The 26,667-nt window shown below is 40.1% G+C and overlaps 1 protein-coding gene across 1 annotated transcript in view; it reads left to right on the top strand.

Moving 5' to 3' along the window:
* Positions 1 to 21,014: 21,014 nt before the first annotated feature.
* LOC126194761 (CCR4-NOT transcription complex subunit 3) overlaps positions 21,015 to 26,667 on the top strand; it is a 99,247-nt gene continuing 93,594 nt past the window's right edge. The window contains exons 1-8 of the mRNA XM_049933046.1: positions 21,015 to 21,413; positions 21,906 to 22,138; positions 23,615 to 23,770; positions 23,872 to 24,051; positions 24,129 to 24,248; positions 24,337 to 24,519; positions 24,643 to 24,763; positions 24,851 to 24,964. Coding sequence (XP_049789003.1) covers positions 21,389 to 21,413; positions 21,906 to 22,138; positions 23,615 to 23,770; positions 23,872 to 24,051; positions 24,129 to 24,248; positions 24,337 to 24,519; positions 24,643 to 24,763; positions 24,851 to 24,964 — 1,132 coding nt within the window. The 5' untranslated portion in view covers positions 21,015 to 21,388. The remainder of the gene's footprint in view (positions 21,414 to 21,905; positions 22,139 to 23,614; positions 23,771 to 23,871; positions 24,052 to 24,128; positions 24,249 to 24,336; positions 24,520 to 24,642; positions 24,764 to 24,850; positions 24,965 to 26,667) is intronic.

Here is a 26,667-nt window from a genome sequence, read left to right as displayed (position 1 = left end):
GATTGACTGGTACCACTGCCATACTATCACATCTGACCCCATCAGCAGCACCATGGCACAGACCTCCCCCCAGTCACCTGCACACTCACTATGCGATGACAGTCCACAGTTTTGGTGGTGAGGAATATGGTATCAAAGGCATCTTCATCAGCAGTATCCGGCACGTCATGCACAGTTACGCAAGTGACAGCACCTTTGAACCCCTGCCAGTGCGCTGTTGGGCAAGCATCATTTATCTATGGCTCGCTGTTCTCTCTGTCAGGTGGAACCACACATACATGCCATCACAGGACATTAATATCGCGTGGCCACATTTCACACAACTCCGAGTGGCTGGTGCATCTTTGAAAACATCTGCAGTTCAGAGCTCACTCCTAGATCTAGTGCATCTATATTCTTATCCACATTAGTGTGAGACTGCAGTCAGGACAACACCGCTTCATAGCATGATGCTACATAAGCATTACTAATATTCAGAGATTTGTGTATTAGCTTTCAACATTATTTAGTTGTATAAAGAACATTACTATCATTTGTATGTAACTCGGCACCACAAGAATCTACAGCATTCAGAGTCATAATTCAATTATTAAGTGCGCATGGACTAAATAAATATACTATTATGTTACCTTTTTGTAGATGCCTGACCAAATTTATTGGTCACCTCAACTACCGATACAGTTTTTGTGAGCATGATTAGCTTTTTGCAATCAATAAAAGCTTCACAGTTTAACTGAGCATCTAAATTTATGGCTGGGCCTCATATCTATGAAACCAAAGGGGCAACAACTCTTCAGTGGCAAACAATCACCTTAACAGTCTTTGATATCTTCATTCTTTGGGACAATTTTGTAGATTTGGAGCTCTGATCTTCCATAGCCTAAAACTGTTTGTGACGTCTGCGAGAAGTCTCATCTGAGAATAACATCATACCTACATTCAGTTTGAACAGCAAATTCGAATTACTGCATTCTGTGACTACATGTTATTCTTGCAATACATGTCCCAGTTGGCTGGACATATTTCCCATTTGTGACCTTCAGTATAATCACTTATGTATCTTCTTTAGCTGGTGGCAATAAGCATTTGACATTACATAAAAAGAAGCCTCTGAGTTGACTAGTGCTGGGCAGTGTGGTTGTTGATGAGATTTCCTGACAGCCACCTGTGATGGCTTCACTCCAATAGATCGTTGCCTTCCACAGTTTTCCTGAATTCAGCAGCTACGCATGTGGCTAGCACCTCTGTACGATGGCAATCATGATGATTGGCTTCTTATGGTGTAGTAGTCATCGAACACTCATTTTCTTTCTGTGCAGTAATGTACATGTGCAAGGCATCCTCAGTGGAAACAGGCTGACAGATTGTACTCCATCCTCTAAATGTCTGTTCTTCTGTGTGGATTTATAATTGGCAGAGGAGGTAGTTGTACCTTTGCAGATCAGATGTTGGTTTGTCATTTGACAGCTGTGGCATAAATCTGTGTAGATCTTCTTGGCATGTTTAACTGGTGCTAAACATCAATATGCACCTTCATCGACATTCTCTTTTACTTCCTGATGTATGGTGTCAGCATTCATAGCCACTATCTCTGGTGTACTGTCTCACCTTTCTAGCTTCTGTAACTCTTCTCTTATTACCTGGTGTATGAGAGAGGCGAGGAAATAGTGGTCTTCCATAACTGCCATAAAGACCACTTTTGTGAATCAGTCACATCACTTTCATCTGACTCTTTATGCCCTGGCACCACTTCCTGAATTATTCTGATGTGGCATCTTTTACCACACGACCTTGGTACAACTTCTGCCACACTTTTAATCAGACTTGAGATTTTGTCGCGGATTTACAATGTTGCAGAGGGTCAAAACATTCTGAATGTAGAACTGTGTTGTTTCACTCTGATACTGGGCCATTCCTCATTTGTTCTTCTGTTACTTGCTGTAGATACTGAAAATTTTTTTTCTTCAGTTCAATCTAGAATTTGCCTCAATGATTGAACTTCTCTTTGTTGTGCTCAAACCTCTGTTGCGCTGCTGTGTCATCCAAGCAGAAGTACACATTTGCCAAAAACATCATATAACATTACCTGTGGTATTTGGTGAGTCAGGAAAATCCTTTCAGTAATTTTGTCAGGTCCTGACCAGCTTCTGCAGAAAACACCGATGGATGCCTGTATGCAGCTGACTTACTGCTGGTTTGGAATCCACTGGTCTCCTGGGCATACAGATCTGCTTTTACTCCAATTCCTGTCCCTGTAGGCAATGGCTTTTATGTTGAGAAGTATATGCTCTGAAGTAACTGGCATCTCTGCCAAACAATGTCACAGTACAGTTACAACAGAGTTCGAATCCGAAAGCAGGGTAGTAAATGAACTACAGCACTTCACACTGACAGCACATTTAATACAAACACCAACTTACAGCAAGAACACAACTGAATTCTTAGACACAGAGTGTTGCTATAAACCAACCATAGAATATTCCAAAATATGCAAATATTACAAAAAAATGAAGTTCTGAGGTTGTTTCACAAATAATAAATGCTCTATGGGTCAGGAGGATAATCCCTATGGTGGTGGGAGAATTATGTTGCTAGTGTAATAGCCAGGTTTGTCTGTCGTGGTTGTGTTGGCAGGCCCAAAGAAATTCCTTCATTCAAAACAGTTATAGTGATGGAATCAAATCTGTAAAGGCAATAATTGGCCTCCGTGACAGGCGGTCATAGCTGCTGAAACGTGATGGCATTAGTAGTTGTCTGCCAGGAGGGTGGCTTGTGGTGCAATGGTAACTGGCAACATTGTGCTGCAATCAGCACAGCAGCAGAGTGCTCATGCAAGGCATGGGTGACTACTGGTAATGAGCAACATGACGTGGCCTTGGCTGCTAGTCTGCTTTCATAGCATGGACAAAAACACATGGAAAAGCTAGGTTTAAGCTCTGGTGTGAGACATGGTTGAAAACAATGACGTGCACCTGCTCTGAGTGATGAACAGCAATGAAGCACGTCCGCATGGGGCAGTGGATGCCGAACAGCTGGATGGCATAAACTTGAGCCCACACACGAACAGAGAGACAGCCATCAGCAGGTGGTAGTCATCAAGCACGTGTCTTGAAGGCACGAAAGTGCCAAGTAGACTGCACACACACACTGCTCAGGCAGATACATGCAGCCAATGGCAGCAAAGTTTGATGACAGTAACTGGCTGCTTCACCTCATAATGGAAGCAGACTTCTTCTCATGACTAGTGACTGGCAATGACTGTATAATTCGGCGTACAGTGCTTAACTGAACACTATTGAGACTGAATTAAATGATTTATATACAAACCAGGCTTGTTAGTGTTTTTTCAAATGGCAGCACTCCTGGCCTTTGAGTCACAACAGGTTATGTTGGCCACACATAATCATTGGGAAATAAAACTTCATTTGCCCTGTTTTTTTCTGTCTGGTCAGCTCCTCAAATAGCCCTGTCAGAGCTGTGAGATGACACAACTTTGGCTTTCAGAGATGCTGGCTGGTGTTGTCTGCATTGTCAGTGTACTGAAAACATGTCCATACGTCAAACTGATGTGGACCTCCCTCCTCATGATGTCATCCTGCTGAGTTGATACAGATTCTGTTTGTTACACCAGGTGAATCCGTGGTGCTACACTTCTTTCCCCTTCGATAAGTCCAGTCTTCAGATTGTGATCAGTTTATAATTCTAAAGAAAATTTCAATACTTATTTCATATCTATAGAATATTCTCCACTACTCTCTTCTCTAGTTCAGCACAAACTCATTTTTAATTGGCTGTTTACTGACTTAAGCACTATTCCCTAATACACTGAAGAGCCTGCCTAATATTGTGTAGGACCCCCGTGAGCACCCAGAAGTGCTGCAACACAATGTGGCTAGGACTCAACTAATGTCTGAAGTAGTGGTGGAGGAAACTGACACCATGAATACTTCAGGGCTGTCCACAAATCCTTAAGAGTACAAGGAGGGGGTTGACATCTTTTCTGAACAGCATGTTGCAAGGCATCCTAGATAGGCTCAATAATGTTCATGTCTGGGGAGTCTGGTGGCCAGCGGAGATGTTTAAACTCAGAAGAGTGCTCCTGGAGACACTCTGTTACAATTCTGGACATGTCGAGTGTCACATTGTCCTGCTGGAATTGTACAAGTCTGTCAGAGTGCACAATAGGCATGAATGGATGCTTATGTATGAGTCACCTGTCAGAGTCATATCTACACATGTGAGAGGTCCTATATCACTCCAACTGCACACGCCTCACACTATTACAGAGCCTCCACCAGCTTTAACAGTCCCCTGCTGATATGTAGGCTCCATGAATTCATGTGTTTGTCTCCATACCCATACAAGTCCATCTGCTCTATACAATTTGAAATGATAATCGTCCGACCAAGCAACATGTTTCCAGTCATCTACAGTCCACTGTCGGTGTTGTCGGGCCCAAGCAAGGCATAAAGTTTTGTGTCATGCAGTCATCAAGGGTACATGAGTGGGCCTTCAACTCCAAAATCCCATATCGATGATGTATCATTGAATGGTTCACAAGCTGACACTTGATGATGGCCCAACATTGAAATTTGCATAAGGGTTGCACTTCTGTTACACTGAATGATTACCTTCAGTCGGCACTGGTCCCGTTCTTGCAGAATCTTTTTTCTGGCCGCAGCGATGTTGGAGATTTGATGTTTAATGGGATTCATGATATTCACAGTACACTTGTGAAATGGTCACATGGGAAAATCCGCACTTCATCATTAGCTCAGAGACGCTGTGTCCCATCGCTCCCTGTGCCAACTACAGCACCATGTTCAAATTCACTTAAATCTTGATAACCTACCACTGTAGCAGCAGTACTGATCTAACAACTGCACCAAACACTTGTCATCTTATACAGGTGATGCTGACAGCAGTACCTTATTTTCCTGTTTATGTATCTCTGTATCTGAATACACATGCCTATACCAGTTTGTTTGGTGCTTCAGTGTATGACCCAAATCTCTTGGTAACTGACATAGTAGGAGCTCAATCAATCAGGCAATTTTCAGCTACAGTATATACAGGTTACACAAAGCAGAGTCCAATCCATGATGGTACCAGAAACTGAGACATTCATTTTAATAATTTTTCTGCATCGCTCATCGTGGTATATTGTCCTACACATGCTGGAGCATCTGCTTAGCAGTCATGCATCCTACACGTGTAGCTATAAGTTCACCGATTTCTCCCATATCTCACCCAATGATATTACTTAATTGAATTATCACATAACAAATCAGTAACATAATGTTACAAAACTTTTTCCTCTTAACAGATTTTCTTAACAAATCATCCTCAACAGCAAATGGTTCCAGTCAATCATTCTCTCATGCTAGGCCTTTCTCCTCATTTATCAGGTGGATTCTTAACTCACTGATTTGGTATAGTGTCCGGAACTTTGTCTTTGCAACAAAAGTTTTCTTTACATTCTTCCAAAGAACACATCCCTAAAACTACACTTACACAAAAGCTATATGCAGTACTACTGCACAAAAGATATTAGTTGGTAATTCCACTTACGTCTCTTACTTCAATGCAAATTACAGACTAACTCCTTTTTGCAATGTTTCATTGTACCTTTGCTCACCCAATGCAATCTCCCTGTGTCCTATGGCACTTGATCCCATGAATTTAGTCTTGATTACTGTATACACATTTTACTTCATTTTACCCTCATCGCAGAACCGGGTGGCCGTGCATCGATGGCGGCCGTCTCTCTTGGATGAAACAATGTTTCCCCGCGTTCTGTTGTGCGCAGCAAAAGATAAATTTGCAGGCAATGTTTTCTCTTACTCTCAATACCTATCACATATTAAGTATCAACTTTATGATTCCCCAGATCCTGAGGCACACATTCGCATAATGATTCAGTCATGTCAGTCCAATCAATGAGTCTTACAAGCATCTTTCCTCTTTGTTCTCTTCTTCCCTCCCCCCTTTTGTAGCGCTGACACCTTCACAGTTGGCAATGAATCTGCTTCCCTCAGAAATAAATGCATCCTTGGCACTTCATTACCCACCACACCATTTACGGCATAACTAACATCATCAATACTTCCTATTCACTCTCACAACATCTATAACAAAATTATAACTTGCAGTTATACCATGCACACAGAAAACTCAGCGGTGCACTGCCCCGCACATCTGGCCTGCGCCCCATGACCTCTACACAACAGTGGAGTAGATACCACTTCATCAAAATCAATGTCACCCATGTTACTATTCACACACTCATTTACTTCAGTGCTGCACACATTTGTTTCACATGACACCACACATGATTCAGGCTCTGCATTTTGCACATGTTATTGGAACTGACAAACACACATCCTCCTCAACTTCTACAACATTACTACTTTGTGCATCACTTAAACTCATACTATTACCTTATTACTTTCTTTTCTAACCTCCTGAATCTCACCACATACTGGCTATTTCTTATCATTGTAGAAACATACTGGTCCTTGTTTTGAATCAGTCACTCATCATACTGTGTTTGCCTCTTCGCTGCATAATAAGGAGTAGCTGAACCAAGCAAAGCCCTGCTCCCTTTGACAGCCTTTATTTCCTCAGATACATTTGCACTGTTTTCGAGCTACTTAAGCTGCTAAAATTGGCACTATTTTGTCCAAGGTAGACCCCCCCCCCCCCCAAGATATTTATATATTCATACTAACATAGTTGACCTTCTGTCAATTACACAAAAAACAACAAATGACAGAGAATGTAACAGGAGAATGAGGACGACAATTCAACATGACATTAATATTATCTTAACATTTATTAATGTAACTTAATCTGGCTGCTCATGAATACTACTTACCCCTTGCTCACAACAAAACACTTTTCATAATCCAAACTGTACATCATCATACAATTTTCACAATCCTCAGAACACCATCTGACTAAACTTTCCCCAGACTGCACATATGAACACAGTTAAGTGTCTGGCAAAAGACACTGACCTACCATAACCATCATAGTAAAAATTAAATAAATAAAAATAAATAATTAAACATTGCCCTCACTATACAGTATGTTGTGATGTGAGTTGCACTGAGGTGGCAATGGCCACTTATGACACCAAAACGTAGGGATGCAGATCTGAACCCTGAGGCACTAGGTGAATTGGGCTGCTGGTATGTCATAATGTAGCACAGTTCCCCGCTGAGTCATACCTGTGGTGGTGGTGGTGGTGGTGGTGGAGGTGACGGTGGCGGCAGGTGTAGAACGGTGACTGGTCAGATAAAGTTTCCTGTTGAGAAACTCCTTTATTATGGTGACAGTGATGGAATCAGAAATGAAGAAGCATATTTGTCCTCTGTGATGTATACATATGGTGGGGGTCAGCAGATGTCTGCTGAGACATAGGCCTATTGTGGCATCAGCAATTGTCTGCCAAAAGGTGGTTGTGTGAAACGATGGCGGCTGACAGGACCATGCTGCAATCAGCATAGCAGCAGAACACTGATGCAAGGCAATGGAGGCTACTGACTAAGGACAGCATGATGCAGCCTCAGCTGCTGGTCCACTTTTGTAGCTCACCCGAAAACATTGCAGCAGGTGGGGTTTAACTGCAGACCACAGCATGACTTATGACAATGGCATGTGCCCACTCTGGGTGATGAACCAGCGATGAAATGTGTCTGCACAGGATGGTGACACATGATCAACTGGATGGCCCAGACTTGAACTCATGGCCCTCTGGGAAGGTGGCCATAAGGAGATAGCAGTCACCTATCTGGTGACTCGAAAGTGGGAATGCATCAGGCAAGCTCCATATGGACTCACATCAGTCACAGGCCTGCAGCTACTGGCAGAAAAGTCTGCTAGCATCTCCATCTCGGACTGCACTCAGACTTTGTCTTGTGACTAGCAGCTGGCACTTGTTGCATAGCTGGGCATATTGTGCACAACCGAACACTATTGAGCACAACTGTTCAGTAGACTGAGGCTCTAAATTGGGCTCTGGCATGTAAGTTACAACAAGCTGGGGTGGCCAGATGTGATCTTTGGCAGACTATGTCCTCATCTGTTCTGGTTTTACCATCTGGCCAGCTCTTCCAAAAGAGCTGCTGGGGCAGTGAGGTGTTACAACTTTCACTTTCAGCAAAGTTTACTGATGTCTTCTGTGTCACTAGCATTCTGAACACATGCCCTTGCATACTGAAGACACCATATTATGCCGTGGCGCTTACTTATCAAGAAGATGTGCTTCCATCCTCATGAAATCATTCTACTGTAGCAACACAATAACCTTTTGTTACTTGAGGCGATGCCATGGTGCAACAGTATTAAATAAGAAATGTCTGCCGGTAATACGATGTGAACTGACAACTCAACAGCATGCCAACCAGCAACGCCACTCCATGTGGCATTACTATTGGCGTTCAAGTGTTAGCAGTATACCCATGTAAATGGAAGACAAGAACTAGTAAATTAGCAACAACTAAAGAGTGGAACTAGCAAAGGAACTGTCTTTTTTTAAACATTTTAGTTCATTAACCATTCATCACTCATTCCAGAAAGATGTTCAAAAAAGGTCATCCTCATTTCCATCCTTGTGTTTGTGTTCTGACCTACTACTGCTTTTTCCCACTCTATTTGACCACTGAGTGACAACAGTTGGTATCAGAAATAGTCCTCTGATGATGTGACACACTTCAACTGATGTTCGAATTGATTGTCACGTCAAGAGTTTGGTGATAGTGGAGCCAAGCCTGCTGCCCTTCATGGGAAGATGGCTTGACTGTTGCAGAGTTGTAATTTCGTCAACAAGAGGCATGGGATGGCACTATTTATTTTTGAGTTTTTGTTTGACTGTGAGGTTTGTAGGGAGTTGATGAGTTTTTTTTACCAAGTGTTTTACTAATTGCTACAGGTTTCAGAGAATACTGTATTTTCTTGTGAGCCTAGTTCACTCATTGTTTCAAAGTATGTGGTAGTGATGTTCATTGATAGCCCTCCTGGCAGAATGCTAAGATGAAATAAGTGTATGACAGTATTGTATTTAAATGTCTGCATCATTGTTTTAGGTTTTTCTCTTGTGTTTAGTTTTGTATAATTCTTAGTAGGTCAAAAATGTCATCATTGATTCCAAAGGATGCTACTCTGGAGGAAACATTGAGAATTTTATCAGCTGCAAGAGCACTTTTAATGGAAGGTAGTGCAGAGTAATTTGCGAGCATTAGGAATATGCTTAGCAAAGTAAAGACTATAGGTACAGATTGTGCAGCTGTAGAGGAGGAAAACACGACCAAAGAAGAGAGAAAAATGAAAACAGTTTACTATAAGACTCCAGAGTTTGCAGAGAAATTGTGAGTACTGGTTGATCAAAAACAGACCTTGAAATGTAAGGAACACAAGGAGGGAAAGAAGGCATAGAGAGGAAGCAGAGAGCAGGAAGCAGGAATTACAGATGAAAAGTGCTAGTATTAGACAAGACATGTTTGGAAATTCTTGTAAGTTTACTTGTGATGCAAAGTACTACCATTGTGATGTAAGAGAGGGTAGTGAAAAGGTATCAGTGCCAATTTCTTGTGAAAATGCAGTGTCTGAAATATCTGATGCACCATATGGAAAAGTGTGTGCTGTATGGAAGTAAAAGATCCGTGAATAGCAATATAGGTGATACTGATTCAGGTGAAGTAATATCTACATTAATAGGTGATAATTGGGGCCACCGAGTTATAAGGGCTCTACAATGAACTTGTGATGTCACACTAGCTGGCTTGTCTGCCACAATTCTCGAATGTTCAGCTCCATGCAGGGCCCACAGGAAATCAATATTTAATTGAAACGGTACCTGATAAAGACCTTCACTTTGTCATGTGCTATCGAGAACATCCAAGCAGTTAAACACACAGTCAAGAATTACTAAATTATCTGAAATAGTTACTCACTCCCTGCCGGATACAGCTGCTGGCTCTCTTAAGACCTGTAGTGACACATGCTGTAAATTACTTGCCACGGTCTGTATTTCTTGTAAGCCTCAAATGGTTCTGAGCACTACTGGTGGTGGTAGTTAGTGTTTAACATCACGTCGACAACGAGGTCATTAGAGACGGAGTGCAAGCTCGGGTTAGGGAAGGATTGGGAAGGAAATCGAACGTGCCCTTTCAAAGGAACCATCCCGGCATTTGCCTGAAACGATTTAGGGAAATCACGGAAAACCTAAATCAGGATGGCCGGAGACGAGATTGAACCGTCGTCCTCCCGAATGCGAGTCCAGTGTGCTAACCACTGCGCCACCTCGCTCGGTCCTGAGCACTACTGGTCAATGTTGGCACCAACGTCATGCCACATCAATAACCTCCCCATCATTCATGTACTGCTTTCTGCAGAGTTCATTGGTCCAAACAAATGGAACTCGGAAGGTGTGAGATCGGGGCTGTTGGGTGGATGAGGAATGACAGTCCAATGAAGTTCTTTGAGCTCCTCTTGGGTGTGCAGACTTATGTGAGGCCTCACATTGCCACGGAGAAGGAGAAGTTCATTTGCATTTTTGTGCCAACAAACATGCCAAAGTTGTTTTTCAATTATCTGTGGATAGCACAACACACTTCCAAGTTGTTGCACCATGAGGGAGGACACGAACAGAATAATGCCTTCAGAGTTCCACAAGACCATCGCCACGATTTTAATAGCTGAGGATGCGGCTTTGAACTTTCTTTTGGAGGAGAGGTGGTGTGGCGCCACTCCATGGATTGCAGTTTTGTTTCCAGTTCAAAGTGATGAACCCATATTTCACTGCCTGTGATTACATTCAGCAAAAATTGTCACAGTCCACCTTGTAATGCACAAGCAATTCTGCGCAGATGGTCCTTCATTTCTCTTTATGGTCTTCTATTGGGCAGTTAGGAATCAAGTGGGCAAAAACCTTTGTTGAATGAGTGTGTCAGCACTACCAACAGAGATGCCCAGCTATGCAGTGAGATGTTTGACTGTGATTCAGGATCACATCAAATGAGAGTGTCTGCACATTCCAACATTGCTGGAGTCACAGTTGTCTGTGACCAGCTGGAATGCATGAGACTTGACAGGTTTGCATGACCTTGTTGCAATGATGACAAAATCATTGCCCAATGAATCGCCATGCTTTTGCTCAATGCCAGGCCTCTGTAGACATTTGGCAGGTGCCTATGAATATCTGTGATCCTCCAATTTTCCGTCAAAAGAAATTCAATCACAGCTTTCTACTTTGAACACACCTCTTTTACATGTGCCAATTTGAAGGCTATGTATAATGTCACCACCTATCAGAACTTCATGAACCTGTAGCGGCTGAAGCAGGAATATACCACAATGCTTCACAAAAAAGTCCACATTATTTCAACTGAAAGTGGCAGAGGAACAAAATGTGTTGCATTAATTATTTTATACCCCTCATACATGTGCCACTGATTTTTGTGTTGAGCAGAGAGAAACTGCTGATGGTTATTTTAAGGTAGATAATAAGGTGAATTCACAGGAAACTATTGATAATTTAATTGTATTGTGAATGTTATGGATAACGAAGTAGTACAGAGACATTTATTTCCAAAGTACACAGATTCATGACCACTTGTGGTGGCACCGCTGTCTCCAAAGAGGTGAAGGGAGATGAGAGGAAAAGGGGAAAAATGCTTGCAAGGCTGAAGACTGAGCTGACAAGACTGAATCTTTTCAGGAACGCGTGCCTGACGATCAGAGTAAATTTGATGATACTTGCAATTTTATATGAAAAATAGGTAAGAGAAATCATTATGCAATGTTCTTAAAAGCACAGTCAAAACTGGGGAGACATTTATTCAGCCAAAAGAGAAAGCTGAAAGTGCAGCACAGACGCGAGGCTCTATTATCATGGATGTCACATACATAACCGCTTATGGCATCACTAAGATTTAGTGCACATGGTAAAGTGCTGAAGAGCACAAGAAAGTTGGTTTCAAAAAAGAAAGGTATAGGAAAGCATAGAATGGCAAGGCATAGTCAATCTGCAAGTAACTGTAAAATAAGAGACGTAACTGGAGCTACCAGTCACTGTCATAGTATTGCAAGTAATTATTTTGTTCAGTTTGTTTTAAGGTTGTGTGTTTTCAGAAAATGTAAGGGAAACTTCTGTGTCCAAATGATTTAATAAACAGAGTGTTATGAAACCACTTCATAGGGTGTAAATTTATTATAGCTGGTAAGAAAGGGAATAAGGGACAGTGGGCTGCAACTGTAAAAAAAAAAAAGGCTCAGCAAGAAAAAGCTTCAGAATGATAATATGGAATTAGGAAACAATGGATGTAAGTCAGTTCCCACACACAACAAAGTTTTGCACAATTATATAAGTAGATCTAAAAAATAGTGTAGAAGATAAGCAGAGGCAAAATTCAGCGCGAATTTTTTGAAATAGAGAAGAATGTTGCACAGCAGAATAATTTTATTGGACAGAGTAGGTTATTAATGGGCTGGTGTGTCAATCGTTATGTCAACGCATCGTACCACCGATGCAACAGACCGTGTAACGCAGAAACATAAGCACGGCTATGCTACTTAATGAGGCACTGAGGTACCATCATGTAACTTCACCGGCCGAGGGCTGCTACAAAGTCAAATATAGACAGAAAGTACCAAACTCAGTGACCCTAATGAGTTATTGAAATTAACACAGTGAGGCATGGAGCACAGATGGGTCCGATAAATGGGGACAAATACACTCATACAAGCAGAGCTACTACGGCATAGTTGCAGGCTCAACCAATTAAACAGATAGGCTTTTGGAGCTCAAGAGCGCATTCTGTCATGCCTCCATTCCATCCGTGATGCTAGAACCAGAGAGACTGAGTTGAGTTTCAATGAAACCACAACACACTGATCAATGATGCCCAACCTGCTACTTGCTGGTTGACTTCAACACTGAGGGGCTACTAACCTGATACATACTACAGCTGTGGTCTGCCACTGCTGTCTACTAGGACATCGTGGATGAGGAGACTGGGTAGCAGCCAGCCCTCCTCCACTACTGGGCCATCACAGATGATCTGCAAGCTGCCATCCCCACACCAACTAAGTGAGAAGTGACCACACAGCCTCCTGGCCAACTCATGAGCATCTGTTACAGTCTTGGCCAATCCCTGATGGGTGACTAGATCCTAGTCTTCATGACAATTGGCATCCTAGACCACAGTCAGCAGTCTCCACCTTGGTGCATGACAAGCTGTTATTGAGAGCAATAAAGTGGATGCCGCACTGGGTCATTGCAGTATGTTTGTGCAGAACACATTCCTCACACAGCTACTGTTGCCAGTACAGGATACAGCTGTGGCACTGATCTGTAGCAGTGGCATCATGATTCACTAATGAGTCATCACCATTTCTTCACAGCATGTGTGCCTGCACCCATCCATCACTTGCAGTTCTGATGTCAGTTATACCTTTGTGAACTCTGTTTGACTAATAAATTTTGTTACAAATAATGCTGTATCGCTGACATCTCCAGGCAGGCACTGGACCATTCACTCTCTCTCCCTTCGCTTGAGCTCCTGATCACAAAGCAATACCAAACCCTAGGTCAGTACATTACATAAATATATAATATTTATTGTTAAAACTGTAGTTATTTGATTAATCCTTACATAAATACAAAATTCTACAGTTTATGATAGGAAGTCCACTGCTTGCTATGTCAATGGTATTATTAATGGCCAACAATAAGGATGTATATTGAGATAGAATTATTTCATAGGGTGCATAATTACACAAACAACATAGTTGTGGCATGCAGAATATGTACTGGAGCCAGTGATGTGTTTCTTATTTGTCTTAAGACTATACTTGTACTGCAATATTGGTTACACCAGTTTACAGCATAAGCTACTTACTGTGAAGGAAACAAATTACATTCAATTTGAAAAATGAACCGAAACCAAGAGATCTCCACCCACTGTACAAAACTGTACAAAACACAGAAATGTTTGTTGATCAAACTTAAACTGGCAATATCCTGTGAAAAAACTCCCACAGAGGCTCATTTCGGCATTTATCGCTCTGAGAATCATTTCCAAAGTATGCTCTTTAGAAGGTGCTATAATGGATACTTTGGACACTTCCAGCCCTTGTAGCTTATGGATTGTTTCTCTGGGTAAAAATAATAATCTATTACATGAAAATCTTACATTACAAAAAAAGTCTATTTTAACCTTGGTACAAAATTCTCAAGGGCAAATGGCAAGCACCTATTTAAAAAGTTGTGTTTCCTTACGTATAAAAATGTGTGTTGAAGACAAGGGATAAACATGAAGATCTGCAAACTAATTGTGACCACAATAGTTAAAACACATGCAACTCCATGTAGTGTGGGCACGAACACCTCATACTCGAAGACGTGTGAATCACATTAGTGTCATACTTTATAACACACTGCTAGCATACATAAAGAAGTTGGAAAAGAAATGGAAAAAGAGAAGAGCTGAAATACTTCTTGCTGAGGAGTGTTTAAGAGAGTATGTTAGCTTACAGACAGACTCATTTATTGTTGTGAACTTTTTAATCTGTTAACAGATGTACCATCTATGTAATGCACATCTTTACACGTGAATGTTTTGGTTGTTGGTTTCCTGTTTTCTGTTTCCAATGCAGTGGACTACACCACATTCGCGATGGGAAACTGTTGCAAGAATAGTTGTAAAGGACATAGTATTGGGACATGTCAAATGTGTACATTTTCAGAAGGATAATACAATATTTTAGTGTGTTTACATTATTCAGAAGTGTAATATAACAAAGTGTCATGTACTAATGATTATCGTTGATTATACTTCTTGTGCTTGATGCAAGCTACTTGTAGACTGGGCACATGTGTTTTTTTTTTCCAAATCATTTACCAAGTGAGTCTCTCCGGCAGTATTAGACACTGGACTCATATTTGGGAAGAGTGGGGTTCAAACACCCATCTGGCCATCCTGACTTTGGTTTTCCATTGTTTCCCCAAGTTGCTAAGGTGACTGCTGGGACAATACCATCAAAAAGACTACAGCTGACTTCCTAGCTTTTTCTCACCTAAACTGATACTAATATGTTTATGTTTTATATATGATATTATTTCTGCACTGTATTTGACAGGACCTATAGTGACAGGTGGTCAAAGAATGAGTGAACGAATAAAATAGAAATAGTAATTTTCAAATTATTTTTACAGAAAATATACAACAGTTTTTCAAAATATGTGAAGCCACAGTAAGTGAATCAAAATCTAATGAATTTGTGAAAAATATATTTATTGTTCGAAAATATGTAACTGTCAACCTATAAATAGTCTTTTTCTGTTTTGAAGTGACTTTATTGCTCAGTGGTTGCTACAAGATGACAGGCTTAATGAAGCTATTTTAATAACGAACTTCTAGCTACTGTGGTTGTTCTTAGTCTTGAGAAATTTTACTTCTGTCCGTGCAATTATAGTTCGAGACTGCAACGCACAACACTCAGTAATTTGGAAGTATTTGTTTTTTTAACAATAAAGCCCCTACAGTGATATTATTTTCATCACTTTGGGATGATTCGCTGCCACAGATCTAAATGAATGTTGTTTCCATTCACGTAGTCTGAACAGTGAAGACATGTTAATACGATGCTAGTTTTGTGAGAAAAATGGAGGACCTCACAAGAAGATGTGAAAAGATTTTTTTCTGTCAGTAGTAGATAATTTACTTCAGAACATTTCATTACTTATAGTTTCTAAGAGAGTGTTCCAAAACATAGTTTGATAAAATTCAACAACATTGTGCATCCTCAAAAGAATTTTTCAGAGTTATCAACTCTCTTAAAAACACATGTTCCAAAGCTTGCTACAAAACTAGTATGTCATGAATAAAATGCAGTACGGTACAGATCAAGCAGTCGTCGTGCTACACAGAGCTGAAATATTGTAACATAGTGGTGGAAGTTGCCGCTGGCTAGAGTCGTGTCCTTTGGAGACCTGGAAATCCTCCAAACACAATGCTGTTACAAAAATAATGGATTAGAAGAAACCAGAGCTGGCAGTATGTGACAAGGGGTAAGCTTCCATATGGAGGGACTATGTGACCGAATGAAGGTTGGAAGACATCAAGGGTGACAGGAGTTCCCCAGAGGATGCAGAAACCTCAGTAGGGATGCTAGGAAGCTTCTGGAAGGAGTTGAGGTCAGGTGGACAGCAAGTGATTGTGTCGGAGGCATGTCATGGAAGCCTATATAAATGACAGCTTAACTGGCCTGAGAGATTCTGTCTTAAGGCTCCGCCTTCGACGCCGTCTCTGTGCTACTCTGCCACCTGGATGGAACTTAGATTTTCGCGGCACCTAGTTGCACAGGGTAGCGATGCCTTACTCAGTTTTCTCAGTGACTCATTAATATTTGCAGTACCTCCCAATCTTGCAGTACATCATAAACCTTTACTTGTATTTCCTTTTTTAGAGATATATTTGCTCTGCATACCATCTTCCCTGGTCTGAAACCTTTTCAACTTGCAGCTCAAACTCCAGAGAACTATGAGTTGGAAGAGCCCATCTACTTTTGGAAACTTAACATCAACTCTCCCATTCCTGATCTGATCGCAGGAATTCGCAAGTGCAACAAGTAGTGAAACAATCAAATGGCAATCTGTTGAACTTTTTAATATAGAAAGTTATTTATGTAATTAACTTCTCATTGTGGTATTTACCAAGACAGATTTTTAAATACCTTTTGCCAAGCCACTTCACAGAAACATTAGTAAAAAATTACTGATCCACCTAATTACTGCTAGCATTTTCAAACAGTTTCAGGAATATAATGTACAACAGAAATTGAAGAAATTCAGCATAGTAAAATATCTTTGGTACTTTGGATTACACATTTGAACATTCTGGTCTAATCAGTTGTACAGTGCCTTCTCATTATATTTGCATGAATAAAATATACAGTTCAGCACGAAAGACGTTCATCCTCAATTTTGTTTTTAACACAAAGTTATCTGACGCTTTGTCTTGTGTGAATTTGTAAATGATGGTTCCACTGTTTAGCTGACAGTTAAAAAACTGATGTGGCAGGGTCTTCTTTTACTGAAACACCCCTGATATTCTGTACATGGGCTGTCTAGAGTTTTCTGACAATTTGGGCAGACTTTGGGTACAAAGTGACAATTCTTTGTAAATGCTGACCGTCTGCCATTTTATTTAGTGGGGGTTACATGGTTTTTATATTTTGATGGTGTATACTTCCTGTGAAAATGGAAAACTTTCATGGCACATCCCCAACCAAAAATAAACTGCATCAGGACATCAAAATGGGCAATCCAACGACTGTTAATGCATTGCCTGGTTCAACCAAGATCTAAGTAACTTGCAACAGAAATGTGCTTTTAGAGCTTAAGTAACAATGAAGCAATTTCTGCATCATCTGTTCTCAAAAAATTGAGATAGTGAATGTTAATTATGTATTTTGACTTAATAGTAATTGGAAAACTAAGTTTCATAGACATGATCCTCCCTGGTTCCTATTATTGAAAACAGATTATTGTATCTGAAATAGATTTCTGTTTAAAGTTCTGTGTCATACTGAATTTGTCAATAATGCAGTGAGTGTGATACATTATCATTCTACAGACTAGTGTGACACCCATTCTGTCATGCTATCAAACCACAGTGTCACATCTAAAAAAGTTACAGTTCCATATGAAAAATTTCTGACTATCCACAATATAGTTTTGTTTTAATTCTTTTAACTAAAAAATGCACTATCTTTCAGCAGAATTGGCACTAATCTCAGTTTCATTCACCTTTGCAGTGAATGAAACTCAATAAGTGGGAGTGCAGCTCAGTTTTCATTAGTCTGTATCACACTTTAGTATGAGTACTGCATGTCATGTGAAACAGTTGATGGATGGATGGATGGATGGATGGATGGATATGGTGTTATGGGCGCTCAACAGTGTAGTCTTTAGCGCCCTAACGGAAACAACAACGGACGAGTGTCACTAAAATGCAGCAAGTGCAGAAATAGGATTAAAATTATAGGTGAAAGTCTACAGAGGCAGTTTGCACGTCAACAGTAGCAAAGAGGAAAGCAGCACATAATGAGGAGAACTGCAAGAGAACGGAGGGGAAGGGGTAAAATAAAAGACATAGCGCATGTTTGGAACTGGCCTATTACAAGAATAAAAAAGGAGTGGTAAGCCACTCGGCAACACACTAAAAATTCCAACCCAAAATTCTTGGCTGAAGCCCAGAAACATCACAGTACCTTAAAACTTTCTTGACACTCGCCTCGTCATCGGCTAAAATCGAGGGCAGATCCCCACAAATATTAACTTCCGCCCTGACAAAACGATATAAATCACACTCAACTAAAATGTGGCGTACAGTGATTCGTACGCCACAGGCATCACACAGAGGGGGTTCCTCTCGCCGTAGTAAAAAGGCATGCGTAAGAGGACAGTGCCCTATGCGAAGACGTGTAAGGGTCACTTCGTCACGCCTAGGTGACCGGCAGGAGGAACACCACGGCTGGATGGTGGATTTCACCAACTGCAGCTTATTTTCCCTCACCGCCAGCCATTCCTTCTCCCACAACTGCATATACTTCCGCCGGAGCACAGAAACAACACCTTGCAAAGGAATAGAACATTGTGTCACATCCGGTAACCTGCAGGTGTCCTTGGCAGCTCTGTCAGCTTGTTCATTTCCCCGTATGCCCACATGCCCTGGCACCCAGCAAAAGGACACTTGCTTGCCCTGTCGTTGGAGGATGTACAGTTGGTCGTAAATCAGCTGTTCCAACTTCTCCGCTGGATACAGGTTTTGCAGTGACTGTAATGCGCTCAGTGAGTCAGAGCAAATTAGGAAGTGTTTGCCCTGAATAAACCGTATCTGCTCCAATGCCTTCAGGACCGCGTGAAGTTCTGCGGAAAAAACAGTGTATTCCTGGGGAAGGCGAATCCTGATGACACGGTCGGGGAACACGACTGACAGGCCAAGAAGATCCCCCTGTTGGGATCCATCAGTGTAGACTACTGTAAAATCATGATGCCTGTCTAAAATGTTAAAAAACAAAGATTTGAAAGTAAAATCTGATGTACTGTCTTTCTTAAAATTTGCCAAATCTAAAATCAGTGTGGGTCTCTGGAGGAGCCAAGGTGGATATCTGCTCCAACCTCGATGTGAAACATTAAAACTGGCCACACCCATCTCTAAAAGGCAATCCTTTGCACGAATCCCATAGGGCCTTGTTGCTCGTTGCCGGTTGCGAAAAAGCCTTTCCAGTGGAGGCCGAGCAACAGTGTGGTATGCAGGTGTGTATGGTGTGGATAATGTTTGGTAGGCCTGGCGCACCATTAGTAGACGCCGCCGGAGGTGAAGTGGCAGTTCACCTGCCTCTGCACAGAGGCTCGGTATGGGGCTTGTTCTGAACGCCCCAGTGGCCAACCGAATCCCCTCATGGTGCACCACATCCAACAGCTTCAAATAAGTGGGTGTTGCAGACCCATACACCGTGCATCAATAATCAAGCCGGGACCGCACGAAGGCTCTGTAAAACCGGAGCAGACAAGTCCTGTCTGCTCCCCATGTGTGGTGACTAAGACATTTTAAAATAGACAGCGCCTTAAGAGACCGTTTTTTCAGTTCCTTAACGTGTGGCAGCCACGTAAGCTTAGAATCAAAAGTGAGGCCCAGAAACTTCACCGTGTCTTTAAAATTCAGAACGGTGTCCCTCATCCTCAACTCAGGCAAGTCAAAAATGGAACGAGAACGGTTAAAAAGAACACACACCGACTTATCAGTTGAAAACTTAAAACCACTCTTCTGTGCCCATTCATCCAAACGTTGCAGAGTGAGTTGCAATTGACGAGTCGTCGTTGCAAGGCTTGAAGAAGAGCAAAATACAGAGAAATCGTCCACAAACAAGGAACACTGCACAGGACTTTTCACAACAGACGTAATATTGTTAATAGCAATAGCAAAGACCGTCACACTTAAAACACTACCTTGAGGGACACCGTTCCGAAACAGTTGAAAAGACTGAAAGAACGGAAATAGGTGTAAAAGGATGATTGATCATTTTTCTACAAAACTCTATTTTTTTCCACTTTAATAAGAGGTAAAATATACTGTATGCTAAAATAGATACAGGTAGGGCAATATTTCAGCGCCTACATGAATGACATAAAGAAGCTTCTGGGATGTTTGAACACGAGTCTTATGTGAGCAACGACAGATGAAGTTTGTCTGACTTGTGATTGTGGCCTGCCGTGTAGCCTATAATAGAAATAAAATTATAAATCAAGCAATCAATTAAGTCGTCACTAGTGCCCCAGCCACAAAGGGGTTGCAACTGCAGAACACGGTGAAAATAATGAAGCACAACAGAACTGAAGAACGCTTAGCTGTAGTTCGTATATTCCTTGCCCAATTTCGACAGGTGTCAGCAAAAATTAATCTCTTTTTCTCTGTCCTTGCTAAAATTGTCTTACATTCATTGCGATATGTTATATGGCTCACTTGATGAGTAGAAATAAACGCTCAATTTCATGTAACTTACGTCTTGCTACTCTCTACATGAATAAAACAACTCATTCTATTGCTAAACAGTTTTTAAAACACATAATCTGCACGTTTTCCACTGAGCATCAAAGACTGTCAACGTTTGTAAACAAAGACAATACATTTTTCGTGAACACTTTGAAAGGTTATACACAGCGCGCAAAATAATGGTGAAAATCAATACCCAAAACACGTCGTCAAACTCATCAGTACCATGTACCTAAAGCCACTATAATCAAAATACATTGTAGCTATGATGCAAAACAATGTATGTTAAAAAATATACACAAAACCATAACTTCAGAATTTCACAGTTATGGATTTTATTTTCGTCTGCTGGTTTTGCGCATTTCGATCAGCTGATTTTCGCGATACTCATTTGTTTATTTTTCAAAACGATGGAAAAAAATGTGGAGTCTGCGCAGTTTCGTGGCCGAGCGTATGTAGACACATTCAATCGGGGATGTGGTATCCCGAAGATATGACGCGATTTACGAAATTTTGAATGACATGTACCCAATGAAGAAGTCATTTCACATCTTCTGAAGGTTTTGGAAACCCTCGGATAGTTTTCTCATACCAACCTTCTCATTTATGTCGATACTTAAAAATTATACTTGTTTTTCGAGCGGAAGGACATGAAATTGGGCTCTGCTCATCGACTGTAGGATAGTGCGGCGGCCATCTTGCAAATGAACAAAGCCTCAGCTGTATAGAATTTATTAAAATATTTGTTGTACATTTTCGCCTTGTGTTATTCACTTGTATATTTAGACTATGCACGAATTATTGTCCCAGATGTTTACTTAGCTATGGCTGCTACAAGAAAGCTTCAAGGTAAGGGATAAACCTCCTTTATTGCTAAATATATGACCTCTTCCCGACCTGTTTACAGTTTCTTAACGTATGTATAGCGTTGTTTTCACCAGAAAAACTCATTAGGTTGTCGTACCAGGCTCACAAGACTCTTGTGACCGATAGCATCACATAATGTTTACAGGCGAATGTTTTACAGACGCCGGACTGTGGTTTGTTTTGATTGTTGTTTATGTGGGGTTCCCCGTGATGTTATTAATGTGTATGCTGTGAACGGGAGTTGGCGTCGTATTCTGTTGTGAAGTTTTAAGGAAATAAATGTGCTAAACGTGATACACGGTCAAACTGCGTGTTCCTGGCAGGTTGTTTGTTTATTCGCATGAGGTTATTGGAAGTGTTTATCTGTCATAGAATGTCATTACAACTATTGCATGAGATTTCATTATAAGTAAATGTTTTGATTGTGACAACAGCATGTGTACATACATTAAAGCTGAATAAAACATTTTTCAGGAGAAATTGATAGGTGTCTCAAAAAAGTGACAGAAGGAGTTGAAACCTTTGAAGACATTTGGCAGAAGGTTCACAATGCCACCAACAGCAATCAGAAGGAGAAGTATGAGGCAGATCTTAAGAAAGAGATTAAGAAGTTACAGCGGCTACGTGACCAGATTAAGAGTTGGATTGCCTCGGGAGAAATTAAGGATAAAAGCACACTTCTGGAGTTTCGCAAACTGATAGAAACGGTTAGTGATATCTGAGTGTAGTGGAAATTATTTAGTTATTTCACTAGCGTGCATTCACATCAAAGAGCTCTCCCAAGTTATCGATGAGTGATGGCTTTCAGTGGCTGAAATAATTGCAGTGTTTTGACAGCTGCATTTGTAAATTAAGAGGAATCAAAATGCTGTTTGGTGAGTTCCAACATTTTATTTCAAATTTTATTGTGGTGCAAAATTAGAGATTTTGTGTTGACAGAATAGCTTTTGTGAATCCTAAAGTAGATCCAGAAGGAATTGTTAAATAACAGTTCCTTATGTTCATATGTTAGTCAGTTGCATATAACTCTATTTCATACAATTTCGTTTTTCACCATCTATTCAATTACTTATAACAAATTTCGTAACTAAAGCATCTTCCCAAGTATATTATAAAGCATATGTATGCTACTGATTCTATCTCTCGTTCATCAACTTTCTTAAGCACATCCGTATATTCTTCATATCTCTGTATTCATCAAATAGTTTTTATAATCTTTGGCATTTTCATCATACACATGAAATATTATGCAATTTAAGCATAGCATTGATTTTTTCACATTGGTGTGAATTTTGTGTAATACAAACTGACCTTACAGGAATACACCAAAGCAGTTTCAAACAATTGGTTGAATTTGTCACAATTTTCAAATTCATTGAAAAATAGACTTAAAATTTGAAGTAAAACAGTCTTCATCTACTTATGATAAAATGTTATTGTTTACCTCACTAATACACACTTAAGAGGAAATGCCTTTACTTCACTTGCTGCAGTGACTTTCATTTATTTTTACTGTGGGCTACTTTATCGGACTGCTTATGATTGTTTCGCAGATCATAAATGTAACATCCAGTGAGCTTTGTGTTGTATAAGGAGAATATCATTAATGGGGCAGATTCTTTGTAGGCTAGTTGGAAGTTGTTCCTTTGCCTTATACTATTTCATCAAGAGATTTTTGTGTGTGTGTGAACAATATTTCAATTTGACAGCTCCTGATTTATAAATACGTTTGTTAGACAATTAGGTTGAACAACATGGTGCAGCAGTAAGACACTGGCCTCGTGTTCGGGAAGATCTAATTTTGATTTCCCATAATTTCTCTAAATCGCTCACAAGACGAATGCAAATCATGTGTAAGGCAAATGCTGGAACGATTCCTTTGAAAGGGGGCTGGAGATTTTCACAATTTCCCATGATTCTTGCTTGTACTTCATTGCTAATGAGTTCATCATTGTCAGGACATTGACCCCTTATCTTCCTTCTTCTTGGTAGGTGATGCATTTGGAATTCCTCTTGTTACCTATGTATTGCAGTCTTCTTTTCAAGGAAGAAATAAAGGCAATTTGCATGCATTTTTGAACATTCATTAAGTGGCCCTTGTCATTTGCAAGTTTATATGACAGTTTTATATTTTGGATGTCCATTTTGAGCTGAAATAACATTTTTACGTTTGGCTCTCACAGCAAATGGAAAGGTTCAAGGTTGTGGAACGAGAAACAAAGACCAAAGCGTATTCCAAAGAAGGTTTGGGAGCAGCACAGAAGTTGGATCCTGCACAAAAGGAACGGGATGAGACAGCTGCATGGTTAGCAACTTCAATTGCTGCTCTTAACCTTCAGGTAAACATATCAGTTACACATTCCAGTTACAAATAAAGAATACTTTTGTTCCCATATGGAAATTCTGACTTACCATTCATTTGTATAACTTTTTTTTCTAGTTGGATCAGTATGAATGTGAAATCGAGTCTCTCTTAGCTGGCAAAAAAAAGAGGCTTGACAAGGATAAACAAGATAGGGTAGAAGAGTTGAAAAGCAAAGTAGAAAAGCACCGGTATCATATCCGGAAACTTGAGACGTTGTTACGAATGCTTGATAATATGTCTGTGGAGGTTAATCAGGTAAACAGACTATCTGTGACACGTGTAAGTTTATTATAATTAAATTGTCATTCACATTGTGTCTTGTATAATTTCAGATAAGGAGAATAAAAGATGACATAGAATATTACATTGAATCTTCCCAGGAGCCAGATTTTGAAGAAAATGAATATATTTATGATGACATTAGTGGTCTAGATGAAGTTGAACTGACTGGAGTATGTATTTAAGAAATTCGCATTTCTTCCTTACTTTTCTTTCAAGTAATGTAGTGTCTCACATCTTTCAATTTGTTTGTTATAAAAGGCGGGACTGCCATCTTCCGCGACGACTGATAGCAACAACAGCAATGACACTGGAGGCACTCCAACTTCCACCACATCAGGCAATTCACCAGCACCTTCTCCTCCTCTTAGTACATTGCACAATCATTCCAGTGATAGTTCTAATGAAGACAAGAAAAGGGTTAAGGATGAGGTTTCTGCAAAGGTATTGCAACAACATATATATGTATTTATTTGTTTTGTGTGTGTGTGTGTATGTGTTCTTTATGATTGTAAACTGTGGATATCTGTCAATTTGAGTTCCTGAGTCACTGATGAATTTTTACAGCCTCTGAAACCAACAGCAGTTAGAGCCAGCAACAATAATTCCTTAATTAGTTCCAGCAACTGTTCACAAGTTGCATTAAAACCAGTCCTAAACTCTAGTACACCTAGTAAACCTGTATCAGGTATGCACAGTGCAATTAATATCGTCAAGTAAGGGCAGAATATTGAAAGGCAAATCATATTTTTGTTACTTTCTTTTTGTGTTCCAGGTTCAACACCTAACAACAGTTCTCCAAGTTCTGGGTTGAGTAATCATGTTAGCAACTTTGCTGCAGTGGCTGCAGCAAATACCCAGTCATCCTCCGGTACCAGCAAAGTTTCATGTAAGTTTTGCAATTATTTATGGGAATTTACCACATCTCTAAATGACTGGCTGCATATTGACACACAGTTCTGCTATTGTTCCTATGTAGCACTCACTTTGCTTGAATCTTTGGTTAATAATAAGCTGCCCTTTTGAAAAGTTCTGTTTATCACATCTTCTTTTGTAATGTATAAAAAAGCTATTAAAACTAGGAAACCTGAATTGTCAGTGGAAGTCGAGATCAGGGCCGGTGGAGGTGATGACGTTGCTTCTCTAGTGTTCAAAGTTTGATAATGTGTCAGTGTCATGTAGCCAATGGGACAATACTTTCACATAATGGTGAAAGGTGAGAAAATTAATTTCTAGCACCAAATTAGAAACCATTCTCTTCTTCACTGTTGTCTCAAAATATTTGACTTTTCCCCCCCAAATATGTCATGAATTGCAAGGTTGTGGTTAGTTTAGAGTGTGGAAGTTCACTACATGTGAAAGCTAATAATGTCGATTTTGGTGACAAACGAATCTGGGGATTAGCTCAAGGTCCAGGTTGAAACAATAATTTTAATTAGTTTCTTGTAATATGGGCCACAGCTTCTATAATTTTTTTAATGTCATCACCTTTTTTTCAGCATCAAGGAATCTTTGGAGGTACTACATAGGGTAGTAAAAGGCAGATTAATGGGTGCTTTAGAAGAAATTGAAATGTATAGTACCTGCAGAGAACAACTGCAGTATACACTTGATGAACAAGTAAATCTCACAAATAAAAATTTTCTCGGTTGTTTTAGACATTTACTCTACATATTGTAAGTGCACACTCTTAGAAGTGTGGTGTGTAGTCTACTCAGAATCACAGTACGTGCAATGGAACATTGACTAGTATCACTAACTAGTTGTTCTTTGATGTGCATATTATGTTGTTATCTCTGCCTAATGTAAACCTACATTTCAAAATTAGTAATTACAGTATACAGATGTCAAGAAACTACAAAATTGGTTGTGCATGCTGTTAATCCCACTTTAAATCATCCTCATTATGTTGTCTATGTTGAGTAGAAGCTTTAAAATGGCTTAATGCCAAAGTTTCTGCTAAAATTGCAATTGTAAAATAAAATTCTGAATGGTGGAAGCAAGATGATGACATTTTTTAAAAAATAAATGATAGGTTTACTCAGAGAAATTAAATTAATAATCTTTGTTGCCACCTATGTCTGTTTATCCCAAATATTTCATAAATTACAAGGTTGTGGTTAGGTTGGGAGCTAATAGTACAGTTTACATTAAGTGAATAATCTTTGTTGTCAAAATATTTGCCTGTTTCTTCTAAATGTGTTAAGATTTCGGAGGTTGCGATATGTTGATGTGAGTATGTGACAGGAGTCCTCCAAAACAACACATCACCTGTTCGCCGCTCTCTAATTGGCTGTGGAGACCCAGAAGCAAAAACATCCCGTATTTCCTTCCCATCATACATCATGGTGAGCACTGACAACATTGTTGCACAAAATGCTTGGTCCTGATCTAGACATGTATCCAAATGGCATTCAGAAAGCCATTTTGAAGTTCAGTCTGAATCTTCATATAGAGTTCCACATAGTCCGTCTCCTTCAAACATTTTTAGTTTTTCTCTTATTATTTCTGAATGTTCACGCCTTTTTCCTGTCCCTGAATCCAAGTGTCTTCTTTGTAGCTGCATATACATCGCTTACATCTCGTAAAAGC

This window comes from Schistocerca nitens, chromosome 1 (genome assembly GCF_023898315.1).
Source record: "Schistocerca nitens isolate TAMUIC-IGC-003100 chromosome 1, iqSchNite1.1, whole genome shotgun sequence".
In the NCBI taxonomy this organism is placed as follows: domain Eukaryota; kingdom Metazoa; phylum Arthropoda; class Insecta; order Orthoptera; family Acrididae; genus Schistocerca; species Schistocerca nitens.
This window is presented reverse-complemented; position numbering and strand designations above follow the sequence as displayed.